This window comes from Typha angustifolia, chromosome 4, assembly GCF_048772165.1.
Source record: "Typha angustifolia cultivar Huaian chromosome 4, ASM4877216v1, whole genome shotgun sequence".
Taxonomy (NCBI): domain Eukaryota; kingdom Viridiplantae; phylum Streptophyta; class Magnoliopsida; order Poales; family Typhaceae; genus Typha; species Typha angustifolia.
In genome coordinates, this window is record NC_133242.1 from 11016295 (window position 1) to 11042017 (window position 25723).

The 25723-nt window shown below is 39.6% G+C and overlaps 3 protein-coding genes across 4 annotated transcripts; 1 reads left to right on the forward strand and 2 right to left on the reverse strand.

Annotated features, from left to right (window-relative positions):
* Positions 1 to 961: 961 nt before the first annotated feature.
* On the reverse strand, positions 962 to 4286 carry LOC140759344 (indole-3-acetic acid-amido synthetase GH3.10). The gene is made up of 4 exons (XM_073095878.1): positions 3813 to 4286; positions 3592 to 3693; positions 2643 to 3499; positions 962 to 1745 (listed from the first exon to the last, which is right to left on the reverse strand). The coding sequence occupies exons 1-4, from the start codon at positions 4190 to 4192 to the stop codon at positions 1183 to 1185; spliced, it is 1902 nt and encodes a 633-aa protein (XP_072951979.1). The 5' UTR covers positions 4193 to 4286; the 3' UTR covers positions 962 to 1182.
* Positions 4287 to 8028: 3742 nt separating this feature from the next.
* On the forward strand, positions 8029 to 21753 carry LOC140758818 (peptidyl-prolyl cis-trans isomerase CYP37, chloroplastic). Of its 2 annotated transcripts, XM_073095140.1 has the most exons (12): positions 8030 to 8311; positions 8807 to 9061; positions 9147 to 9236; positions 15576 to 15671; positions 17857 to 17964; positions 18084 to 18133; positions 19226 to 19328; positions 19733 to 19786; positions 20008 to 20163; positions 20256 to 20378; positions 21199 to 21248; positions 21401 to 21753. In XM_073095140.1, the coding sequence occupies exons 1-12, from the start codon at positions 8093 to 8095 to the stop codon at positions 21510 to 21512; spliced, it is 1416 nt and encodes a 471-aa protein (XP_072951241.1). In that variant the 5' UTR covers positions 8030 to 8092; the 3' UTR covers positions 21513 to 21753. The 2 variants fall into 2 exon arrangements, with proteins under 2 accessions (XP_072951242.1, XP_072951241.1); XM_073095141.1 differs by lacking the exon at positions 20256 to 20378 and having other exon boundaries at positions 8029 to 8311.
* Positions 21754 to 21759: 6 nt separating this feature from the next.
* LOC140758820 (caffeoylshikimate esterase) lies at positions 21760 to 23237 on the reverse strand. The gene has a single exon (XM_073095142.1). It carries the CDS (start codon positions 22976 to 22978, stop codon positions 21950 to 21952), a length of 1029 nt encoding a protein of 342 aa, XP_072951243.1. The 5' UTR covers positions 22979 to 23237; the 3' UTR covers positions 21760 to 21949.
* Between the last annotated feature and the right edge of the window lie 2486 nt (positions 23238 to 25723).

Sequence of the window (25723 nt, forward strand, 5' to 3'; positions counted from 1 at the left end):
TTAAACCTTCCAGTTGACCGAAACGATCGAGAGTTTGATTATTGATGCTTATCGATCGATCGATCTTTTCCCTCTCTAGCTGTTGGGCTAGCTACCTTTTCTCTTTGGGAGGTAAGGAGTACGATATTATATAAAATAATAAAATTTCTGGGACCTTGCCAGGCGGAGTAGTCCAAAAATGTCACTGGACCTCGGCATTGTCGAGGACGAATGCAGCAGCACGTATAGCATTATTGGAGTGCAGCGATGGGGTGGGGTTGGGGTGTGTGGTCTCCCATCACATCCGTAGTAGACGACATGCATGGCCAATTGGCATTAGTTGTGGTCCTCTCATCCATCAATCCATCGGCATGGCTCGTGAGTCGACCAATTCTGCCATGACTTTGCTCATGATTGACCATCCCGGACCACAATTAATTAAGCTCCTCCATGCAGGGGTCCTTTTCTATATATTTTTTTGTTTTGTTTTGTCATTTCTACATCGATATCATGGGTTGACAAGGGTCTTATATACCTATATATATATATATATATATATATATATATATATATATATATATATATTTATCTGCAAATTAAACTCATTCCAGTTCATTAAGCAATTAATAATAGCGATGTAAGCAGCACATCTCTTGGCACACAGAGAGAAATAACAATGAACAAGTTGATCCTATATTAGAAGTAATCCATGATCTTATCCACAATATCAGGTCTTGTCCGTTTGACACTCTCAGTTATTAGATAGAAAACTTAGAGAGCCACAGCGAGTTGATAAGGAAATATCTGTGTAATGCATGCCAATAGTTTGGTGCTATGCTGTTACTGACTTACTTCTTTTAGTAGTAATTAATAAGCGTCAAGAACCAATTAAGGGCACGTGTGGTAGAATTTGACTACTTTTGGCTTTAAATTCCTAGCACATATTTTTTCCTTTACTATAACTAAATTAAGCACGGTAGTAAAGGACGGAAAAAAAATTAATACCTATAAACACTTTACAAACATTCTAATTTTGATTCTAACTAAAGAACAGTAGTGTACTAAAGGACATTGTGCGAACTGTTTTTTGAATGTTCCATACTTTCATGGCAGTTTAGATTCCAAACATCAACCAGAAGTCTACAGCAAGAAGAAGTTATTATAAATATAAATATATTTATAATATATCTAGCCGGCGGCCGGTCAGCCATACGCAGAGCTCCAGAAGCGCTTAACAGTGCAACGGTCGAGAATGGTCAAGAGCACTTGGTTGTTGGTGCACCTCGGCATCTTGAACTGGCTCACCGCAGCGCCGTTGCCGATGTAGTGCTCCAATATCTTCCCAAACGTCCCCTTCTCCACCACCCTTAGCTCCAGCCGCCCGATCGAGTTAGTCCGCCTCGACACCACGTAGCCGTGGTCGACGAAGGCCGCGTCCATGGCGGAGCAGCATTCCCGCAGCACCGCCTCCTCCACTGCCTCGCCCTTCACCTCCCAGTAGATCACGTAGTGCCCCGGCTGCTCCGTCACGTCGGCGTGGCTCGTGAAGTCCACCAGCTCGGCTCTACTCATCATCATCATATTCTTGTCCTGGGTCGCGAGCAGTGTCGATCCCTTCTCCACGGCCATTTGCAGGTCCTTCTCTGTGTTCTTGTCGATGTTGATGGTCAGGATTAGCTTCCTTCGGCAAACGAAGGTCAGCTGTGGGGACCCTTTGTAGAAGCCCGTTACCTCCACCACATCCCCCAGTCTATATCTATACAGCCCTGTAATTATTAATTAAGCTACTATAATTCAGTAATTAATAAAATACCTATATATAATCTAAGTTTGCATATGTCTTACGTACAGTACTCGTCTTAGTGAAGTAGTAATTAATGCATAGATTGAGAATATCTTGCGGCTAGATACTTATTATAATGCAGTAGATGGCTATAATTAATAGAGGTCACGGGACATGGGCCACGGTAAGCACTAAGCAACAACAAACGAACGGAAATGAGGACGACACGACTTCTCCCATACATGAATGGACCACCCCGCATTGCATCCTGCTGAAGCGAGCAAGAAGACATCTCTATCTCTTATTTGATTGACAGAAAACGATGGTATGAAGACCGTGCATGTGTATAGTGGTACGGCTACTGCATCACTGTAAGCTGTTGTTCCCAGAGGACTGCTAGCTAGCTCGACCATACTGCAAGACATATCTTACCTTTTAACATACATGCATGCATGCATGCTCCTGTATCAGTATCACAATCCTCAATAATGCATCCTGGCTCCTCTTGTTTGAGTCTTGGCTACTTCTCTCTCTCTCTCTCTCTCTCTCTCTCTCTCTCTCTCTCTCTCTCTCTCTCTCTCTCTCGTCCTAGAGTGAAAAAGATAAGTTGGGGATTCGGCCATTTACTTTACCGCCATTATGCAAGTTTAACATGGATAGCCATTAGTCAGGAGGAATTAGTCGCGATTTGTTTTATATATTTCAGTGTTCAGTGCATTTTAAATCAAGCATACATAGGTATTCGTAAAATTAAACATGTAATAATTTCTGTATGTGGTTGATATATAATAATTTCGATCTCTTTTCAGAAAATAAAAAGAAAAAAAGGAAGAGAGGGGGAGGGGAGAGGGGGGAGGAAGATAAATACGTACGTACGTACCTGTGAAGGTGGTGAGGACAATCTCATAGTGTTGCCCAACTTTAACTCGGGACAGTGGCAATGGTTGGCCTTCAGAAAAGTCATCAGTAGTGCTACTAATCGTGATATTAGAAATGTCTCGGTGATCTTCCCCCTGCTGCTTGTAGTTGTAGAGAGGGATGAACTCAAAGTAAGAGAAGGTGGGTATGGCAGTAAAAGAGACTTTGTCGGGAGGATTTGAAGGCTCCAGGTTCACCCCGATCCAGCTCTCGGTGGACCCGTAATCCGCGGAGATTAATGGCAAGTCCCCAGCGTAGTGCCTTAACTTGTTCAAATAAGGCTGCATCGACCCGGTCATTATTGAGTAGATGTACTTGGCGTTGGGCCACAGTGTAGGAATCAATCGCCACCAATTCCATCTCATCTTCAGTTCTCTGCATTTGCTTCCAATCCTGGTAGCCAGTCCCGGGTTGGGCGAGAACGACTTGAGTACGGCCATCCTCATCTCGGGCGAGCTGACCCTTGAGCTTAGGCTCCCCTCCCTGAGATCCTCACAGAGCTCCTCCCATAGCTCCTCGAAGGCGGCGAAGGCCTGGACGATGCTGTAGGCGAAGGTGGAGGTGACGAACTCGACCTGATCGCACAAGGCGAGGCCGAGGAGGAGGTGGCAGTAGGTGGTGGCCTTGTAGTCCCCACCGGAGATGACTTCGTAGGGGCTGCAGGTGAAAGATTTGCTGCTCTTCTGCTTCGTCTTGAACTCCTCGCTCGCGAAGTAGTGGGTCGTGGCGGTGCCTACGCTTAGGCCTCCCTTGGTCAGAAACTGCTTGCTGCTGTAGATGAACTCCAAGATCCTCCCCCCGGGCCTTATTGGGAATACCCTACATATATATGGAGATGTACATATATAACAAGTAGCGCTAGTACCAACTATTTTAGTTTTAATTTGATGAATAAGATTACTATTGCACACCTTGACCTATAGGCAGCCGCCAATCGAAAGGTCTGAAGCGTGGACTGAGCACTGAAGCGTGTGAAGGGTACATACTTAGGCCTCCCGTCCGTGGTTCCCGAGCTGCAGTAAACTCAATTAAGTGTACAGCTTTGTGATAATTGTCGAGGTTCTATAAAGGCAATCCAGCTAATTAGACAATTAACATAGCTAGCTACTATTGGTACGTACTGTAAACGAACCTGAGAGAGAGCATGGTGATGGGCTCGGAGGTGAGGATCGGAGAGGAGTCGCCATCTGCGATCCTTTGGATGTAAGGATCGAGGTCGGGATGGGAGACAAGGGGGACGACGGAGGTGAAGAGGGACTCGAGCTCAGCCGGGTCCATGTCTCGGACACGAAGGTCATCGCCGAAGTATCTCCGGAGGTACTCGGTGGCGTGGTTGAGCTGGATAATTCGTTGCAGCGTGTGGGTTTGGGTTTGGCCGGCGTTCTCCGCGATGCCCTCGAACCAGTCGACTACCTCGTCGTGAATCTGCTGATCGCCAATTATGTAGTCCATGTCGAGATGCCGCCCTACTGCAATCTCCCCAACCGCCGCTTCCTGGAGGATGGTCATCATATCTAATGTTGTTAGCTGTAACCGTAGACTAGCCTGGACTAGGGGTGGTATAGTTGCACCGCCAACCACAACAATTTCGACTAGCTTTCCTCCCTCTCTTTCTTCAGCCACAAAGTTTATATATATATATATACACACACACACACAGAGAGAGAGAGAGAGAGAGAGAGAGTGTTATATTATTGTTATAGCATTCACTGTGATAATGCTCTGGCTGGGGAAAATACCAGAGTAGCCCTGATTAATTGTCTCCTTTTCTTTTCTTTTCACACGAATCAATTAGGCGCAGGAAAACCGATAACAAGAGTAAAAACTAGAGTAGATAATATCCGTCATAACTAAATCTTAAAATTAGTATCTGTGAGGTATACAGCTGTTAAGCTACGTGATATCCACGTTAAAAAAGTTATAATATCTCTTAAATATTCTCTCTCTCTCTCTCTCTCTCTCCAATATTCCTCTCTGGGCCAAACCGCAGCACATGCATCGACATATTTCCACTCTGCCACAACTCTCTCTCAATTTCCCGATACACTTCCAATCCCTACCTTACTTGTAAATTTCCTAACTTAATTTTCAATTCCTTTTAGTAACATGTACCAAATACTACCAAATTTAAATTATTCCAACCCACTTCAAGCCAACTTCGACGCTTCTCTATCACTAATTCCACACCTACACTCATGAATATCCCTCTTGTGGTCTCGCCCCACACACTCCTTCTCTAAATGGTACGCACGTATAATAGCTTCAAGGCCACACCACAGCTTAACTAAGTAAACAAACCATGGAACGGTTGGTTACAAACAGACTTAAGTATCGACGAGGGGGACGGCAGAGGTGAAGAGGGAGTAAGTAAACAGCTTAGGTAAGTAAATGGTACGCACGTACAATAGCTTCAAGGCCACACCACACCACAGCTTTTACTTTGTATATGGAAGAAGAGAGAGGGAGAGAGAGGAGGATGGATAGAGAAGTACGAAATCGGTCGAAGACAGCTGGCGAGGCTCCCATCTTTCAATGTTTGCTGCTGTCCGTACCGTTTATCTTTGAAATCGACGATAGCTACAGTTTTCCTCTCGATATCTACTTCTACGCACCATCCGTCGACTCTATATATTGCTTTTCAGAAAGATATATAATTCGTTTGACTACAGCCTAATCTCATAGTAGTTCACAAACTCCAATATTTCCTCTCGATCTCTCTCTCCATAAGACTATATATATTCTCTTTGACTCGTGATTAGGTTGAACGTCCGAATTAATGAAAGCTAAGGAAGAAGGGATCCAACCTGAGATAATTAATTCTTTCGAACGCGTCTTGGCTTGTTGAAAAGTACATATTGCCGATTTTGAGCTTATTTTTCTATTGTGTCGGCAAGCAATACAGACTGTCCGATCAGTAGCACAGGGAAGAGTATCAAAGATGTACTTTTCGGGGGAGGACATCCAATTTTTGATTGAGCTTTTTTTACCAAGATAAACTATTTTCAAGACTAGCTACTAGGATGTTGCTAGCTCAACTGTAACGCCCATGGAAAAAAAAAAAAAATTAAAGCGCACGCACCATGCGCGCGCCGACTTATTCTCCTTCCCCTACCTCTCGCACTTAGTTGCGAGAGGTGGGAGAGAAATACACCAGAGTGGAGTTCACCTCTCCCCCTCATCTCTATATAAACTCCAACACCCCTCTCCCTCTAGCTTTCTTGTTCGCAATCTCTCTCTCTCTCTCTCTCTCTCTATATATATATATATTTAACCTCTTTCTCTCTTTTCTCTTTCCGAGTTGATGAAGACCTCGTCACGGACAATGGATCATCGGAGCGCCGGCGGCCAATCAAGTCACATACTCGAACCTAGAAAATCAAACTTAATTTATACAACAAGATAGTTAGTTCTATAAGTTCATCATTCTTATGTTTATTTTATCTTATAAATTATTAGACCATTGCTATGCGAGGAGGATTTCGAAACTCAGGAGGAGCCGACTGATTAGGAGAGTGAGAGATATTCCAGAGATATTTCAGACGAGTTAGATCCTATATTAGTCTACGAATAATATTTACATATGTCATTTCTTACTTGCATTAATTACTATTTATTCAATATGTATAATAGACCCCATGCTTAATTATAATACATGTTACTTTGATGATCATGATATAATAAATAATAGAAGTCATGATATAATAAATATGACATTAGTGACACGATTTCTGTGTGGATTTTTATATATATTGAGTTACGATGATGAAAGTTTATTGAAAATTGTATTGCACACATTTAGTTGATATGTTCATAATTATGGTTATATATTTCTATTTATCATGGAATACAATATTCATAGGTTACTATTGGATTATACTTGTTAGGCCCTATGCTCACCACTATTTTGGTGGAAATATTTCTAAGCTAATTATAAAGGACACGGATATCGAGGAGTAGCAGATTTGTTTTCCTATTAGTATTGTTTATTCTGTTATTCATAGTTGGACTTTAGCTCGTGCGAGGATTTTTATGTTTAAAATTTATGTATGAACTTATATTCCTAAATGCTTGTTGATGTCTGTGATAATTGTAACTTTGGATTATTTGCTTAGATTATTATGGTATTTTTAGACTTATCCTAGATATTTTATGAGATTATTTCACTAACAGGTCATGTGAGAATCACGTGGATCTCTCCACATGAGAAAAATGTAATTAGTGAAAATGGGTGTTTCATCAATATATTATTATCTCAATAAGTGATTCTAAGTCAATTAATTACTAAGACCAACATGTAGAAAAATTGTTAGGAAAAGTGAGCGATTTATAAATTACGAAGAGTAATTTAATATAAAGGTAAATGGATTGTGTGTGAGAGGGAGAGAATGATACAGAGAGAGAGAGAGAGAGAGGATACTATGTTGGTATATTAGTATATTATATATGAATCGCTTTATTTGGGAGAACAACTTTTACTTATCGCTTTTCCTAACAGTTTTTAGTAGGTTTAGGCTAGCCAAGAAGTAAATCTACATAAAATAGAAAATAGAAGTTGCTTTGTTGGATTCAAAAAGCCTAGATTATCACTACCGATCTGGTGATGACAGTGGAGAAGGGCTCGACGGCGACAAAAGGGAGGGGAGTGGTGATAACACAGAATAGGAAAAGAGAGAGAAGAGAAGAAGAAAGTATAAGGTGAGAAGGGAGAAAATGATGGACGAGAAGGAAAATATTGTCTCGAGGGAGAAGAACATACCTTTTTTTCTATCCTAGCCAAAGTTGTCGGGTGTGGGGAGAGGAAAAAAATCCACCAAAATTGGTATTGGTGTTGGTGGAGGCAATCCTAGGAGAGGAAAAAAAAAATGAAACAACTGGCTCACTCCAATGCAATAGTTGAAGCACGAGTTATATTATTCATTGAGTGAAAAGATATGCAAAAAAAAGAAGAAAGAAAATTATATTTTACACCTTGTGTGTTACATGGTGCATAAATTCTATATACTTTTGACTTAAGCACTTGAATTTATGGTTTGGATTAAAATGTAACTACTAATATTTTCGATCATATTCGATGGAACCGACCATTAACTCACTTCCTCTGACCATAAGACCATATTTGTAGGTAGAAAGAACCGTCGGGTCAAAAAGGAAATATTAGTCATCTGCGATTGTAGACGATTCACTGTGGGCTAGCCCATGTACTAGGTGGGCTCATAACTAGCTAGACACGGTGAGTTTGGGACGCTGCGAGCCGAAATCCCGCGAGACGAGGGACGGGCGCAGGAGTAGTGGGGTAGGGTGGGGTGGGTTGGGTTGGGTTTCGGATAAAACTAATAAGATGGAGAAGCAGAGCCAAGTGAAGTGTGAGTGACGAGGCTTTTCTTTTCTTCCCTTCCTTCCGATCCTAATTCCATGGCGTCACCGTTGGTTCCCGCCCACTTCACCACCGCCTCCAACCATATTCCGCAAGTGAGAGCTGTTGCTCCAACTCCCTCTCCCGGGAAACCACCAGCTATCACTATTTCCGGTGAGTGCAGGAAGAGGAGTAGGAGGTGGAGCTCTTGCATCAGAGTCTGCGCAGCCTCGTCTTCTTCTTCTTCTTCTTCCAAGGATTCCTCGTCTCTGTCTCAGGCTAGTCTTTTAACTCTAGGATGCTTCTAGGTTTCCATGCGAGGGATGCAATCCGTGCTTCTGCCTTCTTGAGCACCTAAACTTACGCGACTAAAATCTAATCTAATCTAATCTACTAGGCAAGACAATGCTTTAACATTGAGAGATCCTACAACCTACATTGTGCTATTAATCTCAAATGTGTTCCGCCTTTCTCTTGTCTTGCCTTAAACTATAATCCTAATCTTTCATCAAATCAAGCTGCAACTGGAACATAATTCACACCCAAATGGCCAATTCCCTAGATCAAGTTATAACACAGCTCCTCACCTCTTCCTTTTCTCATGAATAACTCGTCATGCTACAATTAGCTTGATTTCCCTCTGCCAATGAAAAAAAAATCTGCCAATCTGGCATGAGTATTTTATGGAGAATATGTCATAGATAGATGTATTAAGTTTTCTTATTACCTGGGGTGGCTGCTAATTTTTTTTTTGTATTAATTTATTTTAATAGGTGATTTTGGACCGACATCATGGTTCTACATGGTCAGGATTATTACACAGTGGACTTGAGAGACTTGAGAATGCAATTGCTGCAATTCTCATAGTTTCTCAAATTTCTTTTCCGATGCCTTTTATTGATTGGAACCCCTGGTTTATTTCTCCTGCAAATGCGGTGCTTTATTCACCTGACACAAAAGTCCCCAGAACCGGAGAACTTGCTTTGAGGAGAGCGATTCCAGCCAATGCAAATATGAAAGCTATACAAGTATTTCTACTTATGTTATTTTATATGGTATTAAATGATTGATGTTCATGCGCTGACTATCTCATCTAACTCTCATTCTTCATAGGAGTCTCTGGAGGACATCTCCTATTTGTTAAGAATACCTCAGAGAAAGCCTTATGGTTCAATGGAAGGTGATGTGAAGAAAGCTCTGAAGGTAAAGTAATTATGTTTCCCTCATCTTTCCCTGTAAGCTGCTTAACAGTATGTTAAATTCTCAAAATCTTTTTCTCCAAAGAAAGAATTAAGAGAATTTCTTGCAGATTGTAGATGTTCAAAACTTATGTAGTTATCATCTTTGACTTTCAGTTGGTCATTTTTATGATAAAGTTTGTTAAAGAGCATATGGATATCCCTGAAGTTGGAGGATCCATAAAGTCCCTTTAAGCATCGACATAACTCATTCCTTCATAGTTCATACTATTTGGTAGAATTTGAACCAACTAGGATTTACATCTGAATTATTGTATCTATAATTGTATATATCTTTGACTTGCTGCATCTTAAGAGCATAGTAGGAGTACTATGATGATATTATTTTCATATTTAATGTACAAGTAAAAATAGTCCCTTTTACTGCAACTGCCTGAAAATCAGTTATTGGACCAGAAAAACATTGTGAATCTACCTTTAGATATTGCTGTTGATGCAATACATACGACAATTCTTCAGTTTAGGGGGACACTGGATGGATTTGTCATTGTTGATGTTCTACCATGATTGTAAATGGATAATAGATGGTTTTACCATGAAACAGATAGAACAATGAATTATGGTATTATCTGAAAATTTAACAACCTTAACTTATTGGAGAAATCTTCTTTTTCTCATTTTCCATGACACAACTATCTTAGTGAAAGTGTGAACTAATTATGAGGATTTTGGTTATGATTCAGATTTATTGGGATAGTACATCTCCATCTCCATAAATCAAGGAACAACATGGTGTCTAGGTTTTGCATCTACTTTTGTGTTCTGCAACTTTGTAAGAAAACACCTTACATGCACTACTACTTTTGTTGCTTTTCTTACCTAAATGGACATTTTAGTATAATGTAATCTAGGATATCTTAGTGGTTCTGTTTCATAATTAAAGAACCTTTATGGCAGAATACTATGGTTAAAAGAATTAGATCAAGATATATAGGGGTGGCATTAACATCTCTACATCTTCTTTGATGTCTCAGTTGGTGAGAGCATGGATTTGTAGTTATTTTTTTGACAAACAGGTTGCAGCCCCTGTTTCATTGAAACTTACAAAAGTGTTAATCTTTCCAAAGATTAACCACAACATCACAAACAAAATAGATAATCCCTGTTACAGTATATGGACCATAATAAAGGCCCTACAACCACCAAGACAAATCCCACATAACATCCACAACTACCATAGATTAAATGTACACAGAAACATCAGAAATAAATCCACAAGGGCTAACAACAAAATCCAGAACAAAGCACTAAAACAACCAGCAAAGTATCACAATAAAAGTCCCGTCAAACTTCTGCCAGCAGCTCCATCACTCCTCCAAATCCACGACCTCCAGGGGTCCTTGAATCCACTTACGATCCTTTTTTGTAGCATTCTCTCTTTGAATCCCTGCTCAGCAGAGAAATAAGGCAGTTATCTTGTGTGAAAAAGCTTCACAAGTTCGCATACTATTATTGAAAATCCGATTATTTCTTTATAACCACAAACTCCACAAGAAGGCTTTAAGCCAAAGAAACCACCATCTTTTTTTCTCTTTTTTCAAATTGAGGTTTAGCCGGAACCAATCTTTCACATGTTTAATATATTTCTTAATACCCCAGCTTCTTTTCATCTGTCTCAGCAGCTGACTCTCATAATTATATCTCAGAAAAAAGGTGATCTGCCGACTCATCCAGGGCACAGAACACATAAGAATAGCTATCAGTCCAACCTCTTCTTAGTAGTTTATCTTTAGTTAAAACCCGACTTTTGCAAGTTAGCCATAAGAAAGCTCTAACTTTGGAGGAATCTTCAATTGCCAAATTTTTGCCAAGACCTTTGTAATCCTCCCTTTATTGTTCAGAAATCAATACAGGGATTTAACTGTGAAAAGACCTCCTTTCTCAAACCACCATACAATTCCATCATTTCTATCACCCATTTGATTACAGTTATTAGGCACATAATTAATCATCTACTGTTCCTCATCAGCATATACTCAGACAAAGCCTTTCAATATTTTAGGTTCCATCTTCTTCTATTAGGCCAAACTTGATTCAAAGTTACATCTTCATCTCAAACCACATTGAACAGTTGGGAAAATCTAGTGGCCATAGAGCACTCACCAACTCAGATATCTTTACAGAATCTAACTCTCTTTCCATTATGAACATCCAAATTAATTCCAGCTTTAAAAACAGTCCCAGTTTGAAGCACCCTTCTCCAAAATGGAGAAATTCTGCCAGAGTTAGTCAGTTTAAAATCATGAGCTTTAATTTTTAATACCTCTGCATCACAATTTCTGCCCACATATACTTCTCAGAGTTCAACAATCTCCACTGCTATTGGCCAATAATGAAGTGTTTAAATTCTACAGATTCACAATTCTCATTCCACCATACTTTTTTTTTACATACTTTGTCCAATGCATCAGAGCATATCTCTTCTTAGCCTCAGCTGTGCCATGCCACAAAAAATCTTTATGCAATTATCAATTCTTTTTTGAACCCAAACAGACATATTAAATAAGGACGAAAAAATAAAGTGACACTGCACTCAATAAAGAATTGATCTGTGTGGTCGGCCACTTTGTCCTCCACTTTGTCAGCCCCAATAGCAATCCCCAGCATAAAAAGCATTTAACAGGTCTATAATCTCCTTTTTGATACTGTGCTAAAAATGATGAAAAAATCTCATCCCAAACCTATTAGGCCCAGGAGCTTTATTTTCGGCCATATTAGACATAGCTTGATATATTTCCTCTTCACTGAAAGGGGCCGCTAAAGCCTCAGCTTTATTTAACTCTAATTATCATGAGTCCAAATCTCCTCAGTCATAATTAATCTCTAGGTGCTCACAATTCCAAACAATTGTTTATAGTAGTTAGTGATATGCTCTCTAATTGCCTTCTGATTGATGGATTGTTCTCTTTCAATCTGAATTGAAAAAATGTTATTTCTTCTCCCATTGGCCACCTTATGAAAAAAAGAAGTACTGGGATCACCAACAGTCAGCTATAACTGTCTAGATTTTTGTTGCCACCTCATTTCCTCCTCTTTATACAACTGATATAATTGAATCACAACTTCTTCTCTATCCTGTGCCTCCTCCTGAGTCAATTGTCTATTCTCCTCCAAGATGTCCAACTGGTTAGTAATCTGAAGCAAATTATTTTTTTTTGAGCCTAATCCTCTTTTAGATTCTTACTCCACCCTCTTATGCTTTGCCTCAGTTTTTTGATCTTTTCAGCCGAAACATTAATTGCCAAAAATCCCACAGTCTCTCGAGACCACAATTTCTTAACTAGCTCATCAAACTCAGCTTTACAAAACCAAAAATGTTCCAATCTGAAAGAGTGAACCTGATATCCCATAGCCCTAGTATCCACAAGCTAAGGAACATGGTCAGAGTAAATCTTTGGTAATGCTTTAACCATAGTTGAAGGGTAGCAACCCCCTCCCCCCCCCCCCCCACCCACTTAGTTGAAGCAAAAACTCTATCAGTAGAGCAAAAACATTGTCTTCTCTCATATTAGTCTAAGAAAACATTCTACTAGACAGTTTTATCTCAATGATTTTTAAATCATTAATAATATTATTGAAAATTCTTCTCTTTATATTGCTAAACCTTTTTTCCTTTTCTATCTCTTTTAAATCTTGTGGCATTAAAATCACCCCCAACAGCCAATCCACTCTTTTATCTCTTTGAGATCATTCCAGAGAACTTCTTTATCCCTTCACTCTTGGGTACCATACACATTACTCAAGACCTATTTAACCTGATTATCTTTGCTGTACACACATAGAAATAGCATAAATTCCAAACTTTCAGTCCAGCACTGCTAATTTCTCATCATTCACTCCAATGAGAATTCCTCTCGAAGCACCCACTGAAGGTAAAATAGGACCAACAATTGATCCTACCTCCTCTCATAGCCATAAGCATCCTATCTTTACAAGTTTCCATTTTAGTTTCTTGAATACAAACAAAGTCCAACCCCTTCTGCACAATCAATTCTTTTATTGTTTTCTTCTTTTTAGGTATTCCCATACCCCTTATATTCTAGAAAATACCCTTCATTCTTCTCTTGTTTGAGCCCCCTTTGTCTCTTTGGCCCCAATTAAATAGTCCACATATTTTTGCCCTTTCCCTATCAAGAGCTTTTAAGGTTCTCTACTTTTTCATCTTTGGTATTACCCAGATTAAATACCACAAGTATGAGCAATAGACAACAATTGTTCATCTAAATTTTTTGAAAAACACAGACAATTTAAGAAAGGATCTTTACCTGTTTGTGTTCTTTTTCTTCCAACCACTTCCAAAGCTTTACCATTGCCCACTTCCTCTATTTGCTACTGTATAACTTCTCTTGTCCTCTTTGCTGAATAATGTTCTTAATGCTTCTTCTAGTTGGCATTTAGTGATTTATTGAACTTCTTCCTTGTATATTTATATCTGGGTGATCCAATCGACTGACTGCAGAGGCCTCTACATCTAGTTTATTACCATCACAATCAAGGTTCGAAAAATCGGGATCGGCCTTTCAGAAAAACAATACGTATCGACTGGATCGGCCGGCCGACAAAATCAGGATTGGGATTGGGATTGACTTTCCAGAAAAACGATAAGTATTGGCCGGATCGGCTATATCGGTCGCCCGGATTGAATCAGATTTTTTTTTAATTACATAAAATTCTAAATATTATTTAAAAATGTAGGAAATTTTTAAAAAATTTAGAAAACATGACAAAGAAAAATAAGAAAATAATAATTATTCACATATGAGCCCTAACTATTAAATAAAAATACTAACTTACTCAAAAGTGAAAACTTTGATGAATATCGAGCTAGCTCTCGTAAATTCTTGTGATCGCCTTCATCATAATCATTATAAGTTTGTAAATAATGATGTCTAGGGTCTGGTACTTCAAAGAGCGATTGTATTATATCATTCATATCAAATGGATCTTGATGTCTCTAAGATGGATAATTATCAATATGTGGATCTTGTGTCTGAGGATATTGAGGAGGATAATAACCAGCATATGAATCATGTGATGATTCTAAATAATAAATACTTGATAAACCATAGTCATAGAAAACAACATCCTGGCTCGGCTTGGGGGGCATCAATAATTGATGTCCCCGGGTTGGATCCGGGTAAGATCCATAATGGATTTGACCCGGTATAACTAAAACCGGCTGATCCTGATCTAGATCAGCCATGGATCGAGATCGGTCGATTCGAACCTTGATCAGAATACACTCTCATTTTATAGTCCTCATGTTCTTCCTCATTTTCTTTCATTTGCTGAAATTCTATATCTTCAGTTTCACCTTCAGTAGCTTCACCCCTTTCTATCATCTTGATCGAAGTTTGCTTCTCAATAAGTATTCTCTTACCCATCTACACTTTCTCTACTAGTTCAAACTTCTCAGCACCCTTATCTTCTTCTTCAGGTTCTGATGAGTTAACAGACCAATCCTCCACCATTTTCTTTTTTTCCTTTCACATCCAAGGAGCTATCTTGTTTCAAGTACTCTTTTTTTCCTTGTTCAACTGGCGGTTCTGTCTTTTTCCTAGCTTTATTCTCCTCCTCAGATCCACCTCCACAGCCACCTTTCATTGTGCTTGCAAACTAACATCTCTTTTGGTGCCATCTTAGGGAAAGCTTTCTTTTAGCTTTTCTAACCATGGTTGCTACTTTGCTCTCACCCTAATCCATGTTCTTTCCGGACCCATATGGAAGATTTAAAGCCATCCACTTTTGGTCTACTATCTTCTATTTCACATTTAACATCAAAAATCATTCCTTCAATCATAATTGCTAGTTTAACAAGAATATCCTCAATATATTTTATCATCACCCTCAATCTAGTCCATTGCAAATTTTCCTTCTTCATAGTTTTATCATCAACCATCACCAAAGTTCCAAAGGATTATACTATTTTCATGAAATGAATGTAATTCCAACAGTGAAGAGGAATACTTGATAGATGAATCCACATCGGTTCTTTACGGCAAACCATCTTCCAATCTTTCTTCCACGGAGTGAATATCAGCACTGCGACACCCAAATCTATACTTATCTTAAAACCTCTTCCATACATTGAAGTGGAGGAAAATCAACCAAGTATTCTTGATCAGAAGTAGCCTTTGCTCTCCGATCATGCTCCCAAGCCCACATGTTACTCATCGCCAACTCTGTGAATTCTTTTGTTTTGTGATAATGTTTGTTCTTGGATCTTTAAAGAAATTCCCTAGTTGTCCTCGGAAATATTACTCTCTATTCTACTTTGATACAGATTGCAATGGAGGAGAAGGAAGCAATCATGGGCAATGTACCAGGAGAACTCAAGGAGAAAGGTTCCATGCTGTATGCTTCTTTACTGGATGGAAAGGTATGGTCATGAAACTAGGATATCATCCACAGTGGGAAAACTATTATCATATTTTCTTCATCTTTTACTCGGCAAAAGTTTCTGATCATACTGAATATCCTTTAAGACAGATAGGAAGAGAATAATAGTCCATTACTTCTAGCTGCATTAGAAATCTGAGCAAGAAGGGGAGACTCTTACTTTATGTAAAGGGAAGATTTATTAATGAAGGACTTTAACTTCTATGTAGTTTTCTGGAGCACTACTGCAGGTTCTAAAAGACATAGGATTCATCAAAGTAGTTATCTGCAAGATAGCAAATTAGGAGAACACCTCTGGTGGACAATGTAGAATTATTATTTGTCTCCTCTACCTTATGTACAAGAGGGACGGTTCTTTTATTCCTCTGTTTTAGTTGCATATGATCGAGTTTATTAGAATTCTTCCAAAGCCTATCTAAAGGTTGCAACTCTTGTAGTGACAATGTGACATGATATCAAGTGTTATTAAAACTCCTTTAAAGCTTGTTTAAAGATTGCAACACGTTTACTTGCATAGTATTGGGATGATGGTTTACCAACATAGAATTGTTTCACAATACATCATTTCTTGCTTTGAAGGATTTTTTGTTTTTGTTTTTTGGTGCCACTTTCGTAGCTCTGGTCACATCTTTTAATATCAGATACATGGCTAATTATCAAATTACATGCATAAATATGAAGATGTTTCTATGTTGCTTTCAGACCAGAGCTAGTCTGTGGGGTAATTGCGCAGTAGATAAAAATAACTACGATATCTTGCCCCCAAACTTGAGAATTCAACCACCAACATGCACTAGCAATCTCTGACATGGCCCCCCCCTCCTTTTTTTTTTCTCTTTATACTCCTAACCTCCTAGGTATCAGAATTTTACTTCATTTGGTCTCAATCGTCATTGAATTCTGCATTACTAGAGTTGGTTTCAGAGAGAATTTCTTGCTTAGTTCAATACCCAGTCTATTTTTAACCCTCATTTGTCTCCATTGTGTTCTCAATAACAAGGGATATCCTACCTAAAGAGTACATATGCAAACAATACTCCAGAGCTAGACACCTCTACTCTCGTAGCTAGTATTGATGTAGAAAACTCCCTTTATTCATCAAAATTCTAGCATGGCATGTGGAGTTCTTCCTTAAAATGTCAAGGAAAGATACGGAGTGGAAGAGAAGAATAATGAAATTGTGACCTCGGACAGATATGTATAGGCAGGTACCCTATAGAGTACAACATCAAATTAAAAGATATATCTACATATACTTGTAAATTGCAGCTACATGTTATCCATATGAAAGTATTAAGAGGTTATGCCTAGGATCACATTCTGTGGGATGGCTCAAAGATTTGGGCGATACCATTGTGAATTATGTTGAATTCAACAGTAGCAAATGGAAACAAGAGGAAGCATATTGTTTCCTCAGCTGCTATGGAGAAACCCTGGCAGGGCATGACTAAAGAGTAAAAGAGGGAGGGGGATGCTAAGAGTGGTCAGATGAGGTGTTGAGGCTTGTTCAGAAAAGGTAAACTGAGGTGTGATGCTCTGATGATGAGAGATTTCACCCAATGATCCAAGAGGTTGAGATGCTAGGTGGAGCTGCCATGCTAGGAAAAAAATGTCCTGTTATAGAAGATTGTCCTAATTAGGCTTGCTTGCAGGGAAGAGAGGAAGAAAAGTGGGAACAGGAAAGAGGAGTCTCCGTCTAATGGTTAGCTAATCTTCTAAAACAGGTCTGGCTGTATAATTTAACCCTGAGTAGCAGCAATCTAGTAGAATATAAACAGATTCAAGTATTCAACAGGTGAATCTATGCAAAGTATTTTAAAGATATAGTTTGCTTAAGTTCTTCAGTATATTCTGCTCAATTCAGAGAATTTTCCAGCTATTGCAGTCATATGCCCAACTCAGATTACACTTTTATACGGTGTGCCACAGTGGATTATCATAGGCTATAATTGCAAGCATGTAGCATAGCAGACAGAATACACACACACACACTCTCTCTACCAACCTGATGATTGCTGATTGATTCATTTTCTGGCATTATGCCCTAAATTTTTTGTAACATCCAGCACTTTTAATTTATTTAATAATATAGAAGGGAGATGAACCTTTTACTTTATAAGATTCTTTTTTATGATTTAGAGAATCTCATTTTCTTAAATTCTCAGGGAAGTTTGCAAAATCTTTTAGAGTCCATAAAGGAAAAGGACCCAGATAAGGTATCTGTTGGTCTTGCTTCATCCCTCGACACAATTGCTGAACTGGAGTTGTTACAGGTAAAATTAGTATATGTATACCTCTAACAACATGATATCAGAATGAAATGTTTTATAAGTGTGACATTTCACTTTTCTTACATATGTGGATACCTTATAGGAACAACTCCTTTTAACAGGCTCCAGGTTTGTCATTTCTCTTACCTGAGCAATACTTAAGATACCCAAGGTGACTCAGTTTTCCTCTCTCTGAATGTCTTGTTATTTGATCTTCTCATGTAAATTTTCATTAAATTGCTATATGATGTTAATAGTCCTATCATTACACATTCTATTGACTGCATTATAGGACTACTAATAGTAATAATCAAATAATGTAATTTAAGATGTAAGTTATGGTAAATTTTGGGTGATTCTATCAAATGGTTGTCCAGCGATGCAAGTGACAAAAAGAATCTTTTGGTTCATTTCTTCTTTGTTGTATGGCCTTGTGAGACCTACTTGCGTTACTTTAATTTGGGTTTCTGATGCATAAAAATAACTTTGACCTTTTGCCTTTCCTGCATTACCTCTTCTCCTATTTTGCAACAATCAGAGAAATCCTTTCACTTCTGTTTTTGTTATAATCAGTTTTATTATCAATCTCCAAATTCCAAAATACTTTGTTTCTGCTATTAATTATGTAGGACGTAGTCCAAGTTTTCAAGATTTCTTGCTGAGGCGCTTAAAATTATGTAAGGGAAGAAGATAACTGAAAATCAAAAAGAAAAAAACAGATCCTTGCTTGAATGAAGGGAAAGACCTGTTTTAACAATAAAAATGATCAAGGAAGGATCACAATAATGATACTTTGGAACAAATTTGTGGAATTTGTTTTTTATTGGGTAATGGGGAGCAATGTAAGCAGGAGAGATGGGACGAGATCATGCTGATGTGAGAAGTTCAGTAACTGTATTCAACTTGATATTGCCACTGTCAAATCACCTTGTGCACAAGGTATATCTGCACTGTCCCTGTCATGGTTTCTTAGGTAACATGTCAGGTTTGATGTTCTGGTCTTAGCTTTAGTTGTAGCATTCAGCACTAACATTTAGTTTCTTCATAAACTAAAACTGTTTTCTCAATAGCAGTGTATCTGCGTGATTAGTTTCAATAACCACAACATGACAGCCTTGATTTTTAAATATGCCCTCAAAGATTTAAGAAATTCTACGCTGCCTTTTCTATATCAATTGATTCCTAGAAATTTTGTTTGGATGCTTACTATCTTTCTATGAAAGTTTATTTATTGTCAACTTTGCATCATTTATTTTGTCAATAGACTAACAGGGAGAGGAGTTGTTGAATTCACCATTGAAAGAGGCGACAGTTCGACATTCTTTCCAACTGATGGTGGTGAACCAAAAAGTATTGCTACAATTCAGGTACCCAAGTTGATAGACTTGAGTCATTTGACTGATTAGAGTCATTGGCAGATCATGTGTTCTATGTAAGTGACAGCATAAGCTTAACACTGACGCCGGATCCATGTTGCTGAACCCATAAGACAAATCTTCAATTGTTTCATCGAGTTTGTATGCTCAGTTTATAAACAATCTGTGATCTCATCAAATGAGTTGTTAATGTTTCTAAGCAATGTAATGGTAGAATAAAGTTGTAATACTCATTGCTCACTATAGGTACATCTTGATCTTTCTACAGCCAGCAATTATGTCGCCTGAGGATGTACCTGTAGCATTTTAATTATTTTAACTTATTTAAAGAAGATAATCTTTATGGGCTGTTTAAAATATAACTATTTTAGTAAATTCACTATTGATATATGCAGGTTGTCATTGATGGATATTCTGCCCCACTGACTGCAGGAAATTTTGCGAAATTGGTAAGGTAGCCAAATCTGACTTGGTCTTCTTGCTTCTTTTTCTTGTACGTTTTAATCATTAGGGCACATGAAATTGTGGCATGAGACACGTCTAAATGGTTCCATGGAAGAACTATTATAATTGTCCAAATTTGGAGCATAACAATTTCTTAGATTGCTAGTAATATTACCAGCAGCAGGAATGAAATCTGGAAGATGGGTGATCAAGTTATTTCGTTCAGGTGACAGATGGTGCATATGATGGGGTAAGACTGAAATGTGTAAACCAGGCAGTTCTTTCAGATAATGAGATCGAAAAATATGGTTACACGGTTCCCTTAGAGGTGATGCCTTCTGGACAGTTTGAACCTCTATACAAAAGCACCCTCAGTATTCAGGTATGTTGAAGGTTATTGCTCACTGATCTATGATGGATGCATGAGGTTTGCATTATTCTACTGTTCTTTTTCTCTGTTTTTTCTACTGATAGGATGGGGAATTGCCTGTTCTACCTTTATCTGTATATGGAGCAGTTGCTATGGCACATAATGTGGACTCTGATGAATACTCATCACCATCCCAGTTCTTTTTCTATCTCTATGATAAAAGGAATGTAAGTCAATTACTATAGCTTTTAAGCATGTTTCTTCTGACAGAGATCAAATGGCTTTGTGGTGTTGAACATGATGATCTTATATGCAATGAGAAATATTTCTCATCCTTGCTAAGACTTTCTAGTCTTATGACTGCTTTTTAAGAGATGAAAGGTCTCCTACGTACCATCAGTTAAATATAAGAATGCGGTAACTCAGATTGGTTAATTATGTTGTACCATATTCAGCATTGCCCGAGGATGCTCTTCTGCAATTTTATCTGATATGATTTATGGCTGCATTTAATTGGTAATACATGATTCAAGATTCAACCCAAATCATGTACTAACTCTGCATTGATTGTTGTGGAGTGGATTACCCTTGCTCCTATTCTGCTTGAAATATATATTACTCATATTAGCTAATTCTTCTTGGCTATGTCGTACCTACTAGACATTTAGATATTCTTGCAATTAAATTGACACTCATCAACATTTGTCCTGTCATGCACAAATGATATCTATGATGTTAACGTAAATATGATACATACCCAGATCCATTGGTTTGATTTTATGCATCTTAATACTTTACTTCTTGAAGAGGACTTACTCTTCACTGAAGCATTCTGATTCATTGCTGGTTACCAGTTATTGATGGTATCTTAGTCCATAATGGGTGAGATTTTCCAGAGAATACAAACAATCTTTCTAATGTTTTTCATTCTTAATAACATGCATTCCCAAATTTATTTTCTGTATTTCTACAGCTTCATATGTCTCGTATGCTAATTTTTTGTTTGCTATAATACAATATTATAACTTCATGATTTCTTGCCCACAGGCTGGTTTAGGAGGGTTATCCTTCGACGAAGGCCAATTTTCAGTTTTTGGGTAATTCTTGAACTTCTAGCATTACGGAAAAGTTATTTCATGTTTATGTTCATTGTGGAGTGGAAAATCCTTGTAAAAAGTGACAATGCATCTGAGTTAAAGAGGATGGTGGTCTTTGAATGATCGGGAAATTTGCTGCTTTGTTCCACCAGATATACTACTGCTGGAAGAGAGGTACTTTCACAGATTAAAACCGGAGACTTCATTCGTTCGGCAAAGTTAGTGCAAGGCAGAGATCGCTTTGTACTGCCAGATGAAAGTTGATTCACCTTTCGTGCCGGACATGATCCTTCCATTCCATCCTGCCATTCTCTTATTATGCGTGGCATTTGCACTTGGGAATGACCAGGCCTGGTTTTTTCTTTGTCTCAGGTCATGCTGACGAGCATTTGTTTTCTTTTATTTGCAAAAAAAGTATTTCATTTGGATCAATGTGTTTAACAAGCAGTGCGAGGCGCTTTTGATGTAAAAACAATTGAAATATCAAGTGTTGGTTTCGGGTGCATCATACCAGTCTGTTGTTTCATACAAGAAGTATGTGTACAATCGAATCGAATCAGTTGAATGTGGTGAATAATTTCTAGGAATAGCAAGCATCTTCTAACGGAGAACATGAGAGGCGCGGCTTTCTCTTTGTTGTTGGACAAAGATGAAGGTTTTGAGTGAGTAAATAGTAAAATCCGGATTGGATGTTGGTGATTTTACTTTTGAATCGGCGGCGGGGAGTGGGAGCACCTTTGATTCAACCAGGCGAGGATGTCGCTGCGGACGAGGTCGATGTTATGGTCGGGCTCTCCGAAGAGCATTGAGTGCAGCATCCCGTCGTAGATCCGGATGGTCTTGTCGTCGCTCCTGGCCGCCTCGTAGAGGGCCCGGCTCACACCGGGGTCGGTGACCTCGTCGGCGCTGCCGTGCATCACCAGAAAGGGCAGGGTAACCTCGGAGAGCCTTGCCCCGAGGTGCTCGGTGACACGCAGCAGCTCCACGACGGTGCCCAGCCTCGGCCTTCCGTTGTACCTCCTCGGGTTGCTCGCCGCGACGACTCTCTTCTCCGGAACCTTCACCGACTTCTCGATCAGGTCAGTCGTCGGCACCACCGGTAGCGTGGGGGCGAAGCGGGCGACGAAGGTGAGGATCTCGGGGAGGGGCCACCGGGGGCGGATGCGATCGGAGATCTTGCACATGGGCGCAACGAGCACCGCGCCGGCCCAGGAATCGTCGTCGTCTTCTTCTTCCTCCTTTTTTGGTTTTGACCGGAGGTGGAGGTGGAGGAGGAGGCAGAGGGCGCCGCCCATTGACTCTCCGAAGAGGAAGCAAGGTAGGCCGCTGAACTCGGGATTTGCCCTAACGGATCGGAAGAAGGAGAGGAGGTCGCGGAGGGCGGCATCGAGGTCGGGGAGGAAGCCCTGGAGGCCGTGGGAGCGGCCGTGGCCGGGGAGGTCGGCGGCGAAACAGGCGAAGCCGGAGCTAGCGAGGAAGATGGCGGTGGACTGCATGGTCCAGCTGATATCATTGCCGTATCCGTGGATCATGAAGATGAGTGCGCGTGGGGAGGCGGAAGGGAGCCAAGAGCGGGTGAATAGAGAGAGGCGCACATGTTTGTCGTTATTAGTAGATTCAGCAGGGTTGGGTTGGAAGAAGGATTGGGTGCCGCGGACGCCGTGGGCAGCGTAGTATTCCTCCTCCCTCTCCGGATGCTTCCCCCAAAAGTGTGGGTACTCAGCCGCCATGTGCGAAAGGAATGAAAATGGGAATGGGGAATTGGAATTGGAATGCTTGCTTGACGCTGCCTTATTCACTTGTTTGGATGGATGTAATTTGTGATCGTCATGAAGAAAAATGAATCAATCCTCTGTGATTGATTGGTGTGGTCAATGGTGGCCGTTGGGCTGTTGACTAATCTAACCAAATTTGGGTGAGATTGAAAATCTAGGCCCATTGTCATGCTAAGCCGGGCCCAGCCCAATCTGAGAGATACATTTCATTCCTCTCCTAGATTAATCAGTTTTGGATTCCTTCATCTGTTACACACACACATCAGTGAATTGTAGTCCTAGTATTTGCCACAAATTTGTAGTCCTTCATGAGGCGCACATTTTCTCAGTTTTTAAGCCATTCATAATCTTCCAATTAAGGGGGTTAAATCAAGTCATGAGAGAGACATATCAGGATCCTAGATTAATCAGTTTTGGATTTCTTCATCTGTTACACACATTAGTGGATTGTAGTCCTAGTATTTTCCACAAATTTGTAGTCCTTCGTGAGGTGCACATTTTCTCAGTTTTTAAGCCATTCATAATCTTCCAATTGAGTTAATCCGATCAAGCCATGTAGATTCACACAAATAATTAGAAGAACTCAATACCATAGATCCATAAGGACTAACCATTAACCACTAACCACTAACCAGCGTCCACAATACGACGAGACATTGTGGTCCAGCTCTCCGTTTTGTCCATACAACAGTTCAAGATCTTAGCTACATCTCGATCTAAGGAAAACGAATTCGCTGTGGGCCCATCTGTACATGTCAATCTTGAGTGAGCCATTGCATGCATATTAACACTTCGATCCGAGTGTATCTGACGGTTTTGATTGCATTTAAAATAATAATAAAATTTGCAAAATAAAACATCTTAGGCATCAATAATATATCCACGAAACTATATAGAACCTTTTGATACGATTCAGACTTCACCGAGGTCGTCTTGAACACAGATACACATTAGGGTGTCTTTGTTTCTTATTTTAATGTTTAATTTCTAAGAAAATAAGTTTTCTGTAAGTCGCGTTCGAACGCGAGTGGAGTGCATTCAAATGCGGGTGGAGTGCGTTCGAACGCGGTTGTGAACACCTGCATCACATCCAGAGAGTGTGAATTGTGCATTCGAACGCCGCGTTCAAACGCGCTGTGAACGCCTGTATCGTGTTCGCAAATCAAGAGAAATGAGAAACATGTGCGTTCGATCGCGCGTTCGAACGCCTGTATCGCGTTCACAAATCCAGAGAAGAGCGAATTAGGTGCATTCGAACGCGATCGGGCACGTTCAAACGTGGTCGGTGAAAATGTACTGTTTATGGTTAATTTTGAATTGTTTAGTTAGCCTTTAAAGGATGTAAGGGAGTAATTATTGATGAATTGAGTTTTTGTCTTGCCTTCTTCGTCTTCTTCGCTTTTGTTCTCTCAATCCTCGGCGACGCCGCTTCTTACCTCCCTCGACCGGCCAATCACCCTAGTCCCTTAGGAGTGGCCCTCTCGTCCTCCTTCTTCCAAACTCTCCAACACTTGTCCTAACCCTTCCATCATCCATAACCCTTCCGCCACCACTTTTCACCGATGCCACCCTATTCCATCCATGGTTCCTGATCAGACCCCCCTGATGTTCTTCTACTAATCGGATGATATCTCGAAATCCCCACATTCGATTTGCCTGAAACTTGATTTGTTAGAAAGCTCTTTTCTGAGGGCTACAACATATCAAAACCTCACGACGATCCAACGGCGGCATCTTTCGGGACCTATTTATAAATTTTCATGTCAGATCCAGTCCAGATTTGAGAATTGAAAGAAATCAAACCTTAGCATAAAAAGAAAATTATATCAAAGATTTGCTTAAAATGGTTTACAAAAGTACTACAAATCTCGTCAGTATTGAGAAGTCACTCGAAGAGAGTTTTAGTCCAGAGTTCGAGTTCCTTTTCTTTCGAGAGGAGGCTAAGGAAAGAAAATATTTAGTGTTACAATCACCAGATTTAAGCCACTACACCCTTGATTATTGTTTCCAAATGATTTATTCTTTGAGGTAAAGGTCTTTTAGAACACATCCAAAACCCTTCTCCTTACTCTAGTCATTCTCGGACAATATTTTTTTTAATGTGATCCTATTAGACTCGATCCCGTTAGAGAATAAAAGAGAGATAGAAGGAAAGTGGAGTGAAGAGAAAGGAGGATACGGAGAAGGATGGGGTGAACTACCTAGGGGGACCAGGGCGAAGGAAAGCCGAAACCGAGGAGGCGAGCTGGAGAGATTCCAAGAGAAAGCAATATGCAACCATTTTTCTACACAAGAGTCACGTCATATATAGAAGAAATAAGTAATAAATTACACAACACACGAGAGCTTTTGCTATCGTCATAGTAGTGATATACGGGGGAGTTGTGCAATTAATTTTTTTTTTCTGTCGACAAATATTCATTAAGATAAGGTATTTAACGGTTTGAGGGATCTGCAACAAGTCCCGAAAATAGCTTTGCGAACTAGACTTCTATTAGTTAGATTGAGTTGTCTTGTGCCAAGCTCGTTGTTCCGTTGGTTTACAAAGCAAGTCCGAGCGATAGATATGATTTTTTTCATCAATCTGATACGAATTGGGTCAGATCAGATCATATTAAAGAAAGATTAGACTCAATGGATTGAGTCTAGTTATCTTATTTGCTTATTTGGTTTAGTTAGAAGGTTAGGATTTTATTTAAT

Coding starts and splice junctions, on each gene's coding strand:
- LOC140759344 (XM_073095878.1), bottom strand. CDS start 4,192: ATGATGACCATCCTCCAGGAAGCGGCGGTTGGGGAGATTGCAGTAGGG. Junction 3,694..3,812: donor ATCACCATGCTCTCTCTCAG/GTTCGTTTACAG, acceptor AGTTTACTGCAG/CTCGGGAACCACGGACGGGA. Junction 3,500..3,591: donor GCGGCTGCCTATAGGTCAAG/GTGTGCAATAGT, acceptor ATATATATGTAG/GGTATTCCCAATAAGGCCCG.
- LOC140758820 (XM_073095142.1), bottom strand. CDS start 22,978: ATGGCGGCTGAGTACCCACACTTTTGGGGGAAGCATCCGGAGAGGGAG.
- LOC140758818 (XM_073095140.1), top strand. CDS start 8,093: ATGGCGTCACCGTTGGTTCCCGCCCACTTCACCACCGCCTCCAACCAT. Junction 9,237..15,575: donor ATGTGAAGAAAGCTCTGAAG/GTAAAGTAATTA, acceptor ACTTTGATACAG/ATTGCAATGGAGGAGAAGGA. Junction 17,965..18,083: donor CTGAACTGGAGTTGTTACAG/GTAAAATTAGTA, acceptor TCCTTTTAACAG/GCTCCAGGTTTGTCATTTCT.